Here is an 8,371-nt window from a genome sequence, read left to right as displayed (position 1 = left end):
CCCTATCCACACCTCTCTACAGGACACTATAGCTGTGCATTAAGAATAGTAACATGTACATACCCAAGATATTCCCAATGTATAGCTGTGGTGTCCTGTGGGTAGGTCTGGATAGGATCCTTGTGGGCAGGAGATCTGAATTTGTTAGTAGAGCACTGAAGCCGATTTCCTTGTTGTGTAGCCTCATGAAGCAAAGAAAAAACAGTTAAATTTGTTAGTGACCCACTGAAATAGGCGATCGAACTGTAAATCCATTCAACCAAAATAATGGTTTTTCGGCCATGTTTTTATCTTAATTACTTTAATTTTTCATTTTTTTTAATGTCACAGGCTGATCTACTCGGACCAGATGGTCAAACCGCAAACTCAGAAACTGGTGGCTAAAGCAGTTTCAATTCCGGATTGATTTTTAAAACATTAATCTGTACAATTTATGGTCAAGGCCCATAAATATAAGTGTAATTTGTCAAGTCTTTTTTTTCAAAGATCTTTTGGAAGATCTAACAGCTAAAAGTCAATGTGAGTTTTTGCATAAAGATCTTGGTGGCCCACAGACCATTTGGTGAAGGCACGTCTTTCTATGCGAAGACGAGGCAAAAAAATAAAAAATAAAAAACTTCATTTGGGTCTTCTTGAAACTGGCTTTCCACATCTTTTCGGGGCTACATCTTTCAACGACTAGATCTTTTTCCAACCAAATAGAAAAATCTGAAAATAGAAGTTGTCAGGCTTCTAGAAAGCTGACAACTCACACAAAATGAAGCCAAATGGAGCCATAGTATCAATTTTATCATTATATTGACCTATCAGGCCAACTTGGATCTCATACCCATAAATTCTTGAGATTGGATTCAGTCCTCACAAGTAGGGCAGTAATTGGATCAGATTCAAGATCAGATGCAGTAAAAATCCGCATCCTCTTTGAATTCTAAGAAGCTACGGCCAAATCCAATCCAAAATTCAATTGGATTTAAATACTTGGATTCGAACTCCAACCCTAACAAACTCGGATTGGATTCGGATTTAATTTGACTCTACTTTAAATTCTCTAGTACGCCAGAAAATTTAAAAATTCATTTATTGTTTAACTCATATATATAATAAATTAATATAAATATAATATACTAATTTTATATATATAATACATATAATATATATATTTTTAATTTTACATATATAATTTTATAAAATTTACATATTAAATTTAATAAATATTATAATATAATTGGATTCGAATTTTAATAAGATCGGGTGGGGCCAAATCCGATCTGCTTATTAAATGGTAATATCCAAATCTAATCCGATTATATAAATACATCATATGAATCCGGGATAATCAGATTGGCCTCGGATTTTTTGATATCATTGATAGGCCTATTCACAATTTCATATCACAACCACTTGCAACCGTGTATTGAGAATATCTCTATACTCATAACACTGTGTTATTGTGGGTAGGAGATCAAGTACAAGAACAAACCAACCAAAAGGAATGTGTGCATTCAATGATATTATTTTACAAAGCGACACAGCTTACGTTGAAGTAAGGTGGTTACGATGACATAAGAAACGTAGGCGCCAAAGGTTGCCGACTGGATCTGTTGTGGTGTGAGATGCTTTCCACTCCAGTCGCTCAAACTCGTTCTCGAAGGTTTATTAACCGAAACCCCGCTAACTGCATCGGCCAGATCCACCAAACCAAAAACACGGTACTTGCCATCAACCAAGGCCGAAGCAGCCATTGATCCCAGCTCAATCCCGTTTCTGCATTCCAGCCCGTAGTCCCTCCGAAGTCTGGTGAGACTGTGTCCAATCCCGACCCCCGGAGAATGAGAGATGGGGGCAAGAGAGAAAATTGGCAAGGGTGTTGGAGACAGATTCAAGGTGCAGAAGCTGTACGATGGGACAATGAGCTCCAGAGCAGAGTTTCAGTAAGGTCACCTTGTTTTCTATTCGATTTGCCGTCGACACAAACGCCCTCTGTGTCTAAGCCTACGGCCTTGAAGGATAGCTTGTTCATGATCATGTCCTAGAAGTGCAGAAGCTCCTTGTCCAACTCCGAGTTGGTGCCGGTGACTTTTGTGTTCACTGATACACAACCCAATCTCACAACAGGCATCTCTCCTTGCCCTTAATTGGGATGGATCAGAAAGAATAAAAAAAAAAAAACACCAGAAAGGAGAGTTGTGATATGCCCCTTATTAGAATCTACAGAGCACCAAAGGATGGAACAAGGCAAGAATTCAATTACATGAACAATGAATTATGATTGAGAGAAGACAATCAAATTTTGGGATACAAAAGCAAGAGCAAACATCTGTTGAAGGGTGAAGAAATAAACAGGGTATGCAATAATGATTTTGCTCAATTCTTGTATGCATGGCTTGGCCAAATTGATTTGTTAAACCACAAAACACCGATATCCATGAACAAAATCAAGTTAGGAAATATGATCTCCAATTGAAAATACTGCAAAGTAAACACCAGACAGATACTTCTTATTGATGGAAGCTCCAATCATTCTAATTTGAATTTCTAAGCAAGACAAAAGGTTTCTACTGGTGCTAGTTCTAAGCAATCCTCACGATTCATACAATGTCTTTTGGCTGGCATATATATATATTGGTGAATTCTTTCTAGTGGGAAGAATCTGTTTTCTGTCCCAAGTAGCAATGGACGTAGTTTGCTGAATCCTAAAGATGGCTAGTTACTAATTTAGTCCTGCTGTTAACCAGTTCGTTAATCAGCCATTAAGTGACATTTGAAAAGACACAAATGCCCTTCAAGTGTCATCTAATTCTCTTTATCAACTATCCAAATGTTGATAAGAAATGAACAATCCAAAATCCTTGTTTCTTCTATTCAAGAAAATTGGAGTCACGTCTCAATGGGCATTTTGGTGATCCCAACTTTCTTGAATATAAGAGGCAAAGATTTAGCATTATTCATTTCTTATCAACGTTTGGATGGTTGATAAAGAGAATTAAATGACACTAAGGGCATTTGTATCTTTTCAAATGACACTTAACGGCTGATTGACTGGCTAATTAACCGCAAGTACTGAATTGGCACATTTTAAAAGTTTGGTACTGAATTGTTGCATTTTAAAGTTTGGAGACCAAAATGGCACTTGGCCCAAAGATACCAATCAGATATTTTACATAAAAAATACTTACTTTTGTTAACCTACCTCGCTTCTCATTCTCTCTCTCGTCCTTTAAATAGAGTGCCAATGTTGACTTCTAAGTGCCGAAGTGGAAAGAAAAAGGACGGAAATCACTTAGAGGTGATCAAAACCTCCAATACTTGGAGTCAAGGGCCGCTTTTGCTCAATCAAGTTTCATACCATCATGTGTGTCCTGAAAGGATCACTTGATATCTTTGCTGGATGACCATGGTTGTTTCAGCCAGTCAGACTTTTGATCAAAATGAGGATTCTGATTAACCATGAACTCATCATCCAATCTATCCAGCACCATAAATAGTTGTTCAAATTTTAGAAAGGAACTAGGAGTGCTGGCTGCATATTCCCATTCCCCTGTTCAGATTTTCAGTTAAACAGCATGAAATCTCAAAGATTAGGGAAGATTCCAATTCACAGCAAAAAAATCCTTTCCATCACCGATTAAATGCGGAAGATATCGCGAGATGCCTAGATGCAGAAACTAAGAAAGGATTCTGGTTTCTTGCTAAGAGAGATGAGGAACAATGAAACAACCATGATAACGGAAATGCATCCCAATACTCCGCTACAACCAGCAGTGGACTTTACCAACTAGCCAGCTGGCAACTTTCTAACCCATTCTCTCGATAACTTTCCTCGAGGGAAACGCAAGGAACCAACTCTGGGTTGATCAACCCTCTCGATGGCTCTTTGCCTCTTTCCACTATGTCAATTGTCTTTGATAAAGGTCCTGCTACTGCACTCGGCAGGAGACTTCAAGAACGAGCTTGATTACACCATCAGACAATTAGCTATATCCTGACTTGTCAAGGACAATTTTAGCCATCAAATTTAATAAAATTATTATTAATTCTCTTCAATATTTTCTTTCCTTTAAGCAATTATTAATACACTAAATATCAGTTTTTTTATTAATATAATAATTATTGCTTCTCATAAATTTGTATTATAATTATACTCTCAATGCAAATGTAAATTACAAATTAAATGGTATTATTTTTAATGCTTTCTAACCTATACTCTTTAGATTCTATAAATTTCACCCTTTTGTTTTACCCTTCATAATGGATACTTATTATTTAATATATATATTCTTAAAAAAAAAAAGATTATGAGGCCCTTGTATATAAGCATTGGTAAGGGTGTCAGTGGACCGACCGGTTTTGGATTGGACCCCATCCAGTCCAAAAATCAATTTGAACGAATTGAACGGACCAACAAGACATTAGATTGGACCAATCCGGTCCAAAATATTTATTAGACTGAATTTGACCTGATCCATTTATAACAAATTTATATGGATTCGGTTGGATTAAGCCAATTTCTGGTCCATTGACATAAGATAAGAATATATGTGTCAATGGACCGGGTTTGAGTTGAAACCAATCTAAATCAAAATGAATTTGAACAGATTGGACGGTCCAGACATTGAATTGGACCGGTCCAAATTGGTCCAAAACATTCATTGGATTGGATTGGACCTGGTTCATTTATAATGGACTCACATTGGACTGGATCCGATTGGACCAAATCCAGTCCAACTGACACCCCTGCATTGGGGCATACTAAAATCCCTAATATTGTCCACTATAATGCTGTGTTCGCTTGATAGAAAAATAAGAGAAATAGAAAGTTGTCTAGGAATTTCACAACAATCATTAAGCACGTTCCCTCAAATTTCTGCTTCTCTCTTCTTATTTTCTATCAAACGAAACACAGCTAAGTGAACTATCAGGGGGACACATGGAAACCGACACAGAGAATATCCAATCCAACTATACGGGGCCAGATCACATGATTCTAACTCTTTGAAGCATAAACTACTATTTGGAAAGTTCCTTGTGTACAGGAGCTCTTCGGAGAAATCATGTCAAGGAAATAAGATGGTTAAAAGGAAAACCTGACAACCTCTTCGTCTTCACCTTCGTCCATCTCATCTTCCTCTTCCTCTGTGAACCTTTCATAATCATCTTCATTTTCTTCCTCTTCTTCCCCATCTTCATCCATCATTGATTTAATGCTAGCATCCTTGTCCTTCAAACCCGTACTCAGTACCACTCTTTGGCCATGGGACTTCTCCATATCCCTCCTTAGTTTATCCATGTTTTCTCGGCGACGCTCTTCCTCCAACCGCTGTTTCTCTGCCCATCTCTTGTCAAGATCAGCCCTGAAAACACAGGAACAGAAAAGCATATATTCATGAAACATACCCCACCCTCAGCTAAAAATAATAATTATAAAATTAAGTTATCTATTCTTCTTTTTTTCTAGAGTAAGGAGAAAACAAAATGAAGATGTCTTGCAGCAAGTAGTACTTGTAAGTTTCCATGAACTCGTTGGCACTTGATTCAATGACCTTAAAGAATTCTTCCATTCCAGCACCTGAAACTGCAGAAACTCCAACGGAGTGGAGATTCTTATAGAATTCGTCGAGTACAAGTGAAAGGCTCCTTGTTAGAGTTGATGTGTAGGAATTGTCAGACTCTAAGGCAGCATGGAATACCTCAAAATCTTCCATCCACTGCTTCCACAACCAAATAAATTCAAAAAAAAAAAAAAGAATGTGATAATGATAAAGTGAAAGCAAGAAATGAGAATTCTACTGCATAAGAAATCAAAAGGCACTACTAAATACAAATAAGTAATGTTACCAGTGCTGCAATCATAGAGACATGGAAGTTGGGACTCAAAGCATGTACAACAGTTTTGACTTAGCATGATTGGAAAAAAAAGGGACCCCCAGGATATTTCTAAAAATGGTTTTTATTACTTAGAAATTTCTGTATCTTGTCAGTTCTATCCTTATATACCTATAGACGGCTGCACAAGTAAAATTAAAAATCTTTACTATTTAAAAACATGTGGTGGGAAAATATGGAATTCATTAATACAAATTAGAAGCTCATTCGTGTCAAACAAGAAAAGAGAGAGGGGAATCATATATAGAAGCGTGCCCTCAAGAATCCATGGAATGTTGGAATTCAGCATGTGTCTGACAAAGAAACTTCATCCATTTAGAGGATCCCATGTAATTCCATTATTATCATCAAGGTACATTTTGTTTTCTGAAGCATTACCCAACTCCAACCTAAACATTTTTTTTTCAACTCCTACTTGGTGGAAATTATAGCTCATGTTACCAAAGCTTGTAATGGGTATATCTTCAAGATATTTTCAGTAGGTTTTTGTTGCAAATATTGTTAGTTTATTCAATAAGTTTGGAAAATCAAATATTTTGTAGATCCTAAAAGAACTTTTTTTTTTTTGTAGAAGTACTCTAATTTTTCTAGTTCATTTGGAAGACTGAATGATGAAGAGTTTTTTCTACCAACTTGTTTAGTCCTGACTCTGAACTTTATGAAGATACTCATTCCATTTCTAGGTGCTGTCTCCTAAAGACATTTAATGGTTTTGAGCTCATTCTGATCCATCTCTAGTTTCTAGCAGGTACTCTGTTCTTTTTTGGGTTGAATATTACTTCACTATCTCTTTTATTATTTTCAGAATTGCTATTTCTATTGTTTTTCTCTACTGATGAATCATCCCCTACACTTATTTCTTTTCTTATTTTTCACTATCTTCTTTTAGTTGTTGGTTCTGTTATAAAGTTTCTACAGTCACTGAACACCATTGCCTAGAAGAGATCGGCTTTGGTCAGGGCATTCCCGTGCTCACACCCTGCAAACAGCCTCTTGCAACCTTGCATTGGGAATATCTCCCCATGAAATAAAGGACATAAGTACGGAGATATTCCCAATGCAAGGCTGTAAAGGCTGTTCGAAGGGGCATTGCCCTGACCGAAGCTGAACTATGCCTAGAATTGCTCCCCTTGTATTCTCTTAATTGTTGAGCATAATTTTCAAGGCACCAAGGTGAGGCTAGGTGACAGGGGGGTGCCTTGTCGCCTAGTCACCTAGGCGGTGGATTTTTTAAAGTGAAAAATACATATCCTAGGTAGTTCCCTAGGTTCCATAACCATCTTTCCTTGATAACTATCCATAATTTTCATAAGAAAATTATAAACTTCATGTTTATGTCTAGAAAATCAACATATTTATGAGAAGAAAAATAAGAAAGAAAAGAATATTCAATAAATATGGGGACTGTACCCCTGTTTTTGTTATGGGAAAAGAAGAAAAGAAAAGTTGGAAGAAGAAGAATGTGTTGATTAGACAAAACTTTAAGTTTTTCCCTACTTATTGGTACTGCTAGGAGACTGGGCGAGGCAAGACTCCAAGGGTGCCTTGTCGCCTAGGCATCACCTAGGCGCCCACCTAGGCATCGCCTTGACAACTATGTTGTTGAGTACTTTTAATGGAGCAAAAAGTGCACCTTCATTTTTCTTAATAAAAAAGATTTTTATTAAACTTCCTCCTACTTCCTCCTCATCCCCCCTCCTCTTAAGGAGGCTTACGCCTCTTATGTTCTGAACTACACCTCACACCTCTAGGTAGTTGAATGCCTCGCATCTCGCCTCAGCATTTTAAAACATTGATTTAGTTCCTAGGAGTCCAAGTTAGTCTTGTGTTTAAGCAGTCCAGGGAATCCCTAGCCTCTGCAGAGTAGTGGCTCAATCTCCAAGGTCCCCCTCCTTGTCCCTTAATCATTTTATAGTATTTTCTGAGTCACTTGCAATGATTAAGTTCTGAATTCCCAGGTTTTTTTCTATTCTGATTCCTGTGAGAGTAGCCATCACTTAGGCATTTGTAGAGTCAGCCAATCCAATTGGACCACTGAAAGTCCAGCAGATGTTACCCTTCTTATCCCTTAAAATGCCTCCTATGCCAGCATCAACACCATCATGCACCTCAGGGTGTTTTGAGGGCGCCTCCAAGTGTACGCCTCCCCAGCCTTCCAAAGTATTGGTTTCGGTCATTATTTTCCACTGGGCTGGTCTCACATATGGTATTTTCTCCTACTCCAACTAGATTCTCAATAAATTTCTAATCAAAGGATATTGAAAGTACCAGATTACATTTCCAATAAACCAACCAATTGTCCTGGTATAAAAACCTGCTGAATCTACAACAGAAATTAATTGTCATTCAGACATGTATGATGAACAAGGCTGGTGGAATTTTTTCTCCTAAAACAGAAGGTGAAGAACCCACTTTTCCTCTTTGAGTTGTTGTGAGCAATAGCATGATCTTCAGTATTGTAGAGAACACTGATGTGGGCCCCACAGCT

General features: G+C 37.5%; 1 protein-coding gene across 3 annotated transcripts in view; it reads right to left on the bottom strand.

Annotated features, from left to right (window-relative positions):
• Positions 1-1,413: 1,413 nt before the first annotated feature.
• The window catches only part of LOC148867765 (GPN-loop GTPase QQT2-like), a 31,505-nt gene continuing 24,547 nt past the window's right edge, over positions 1,414-8,371 (bottom strand). For 2 of the 3 annotated variants that reach the window (XM_088980908.1, XM_088980909.1), the window contains exons 6-8: positions 5,500-5,705; positions 5,085-5,351; positions 1,414-2,130 (exon numbers count right to left, since the gene is read on the bottom strand). In XM_088980908.1, coding sequence (XP_088837034.1) covers positions 1,950-2,130; positions 5,085-5,351; positions 5,500-5,705 — 654 coding nt within the window. In that variant the 3' untranslated portion in view covers positions 1,414-1,949. Of the gene's footprint in view, positions 2,131-4,979; positions 5,352-5,499; positions 5,706-8,371 lie in introns of those variants that run through there. The other variant, XM_088980910.1, reaches the window with a different exon arrangement.

The sequence above is a fragment of the Nelumbo lutea genome, chromosome 3 (assembly GCF_056320005.1).
Source record: "Nelumbo lutea isolate HS-2025 chromosome 3, American lotus-T2T, whole genome shotgun sequence".
In the NCBI taxonomy this organism is placed as follows: domain Eukaryota; kingdom Viridiplantae; phylum Streptophyta; class Magnoliopsida; order Proteales; family Nelumbonaceae; genus Nelumbo; species Nelumbo lutea.
Note: the sequence above shows the minus strand (reverse complement) of the source record. Positions and strands in the feature narration are given on the sequence as shown.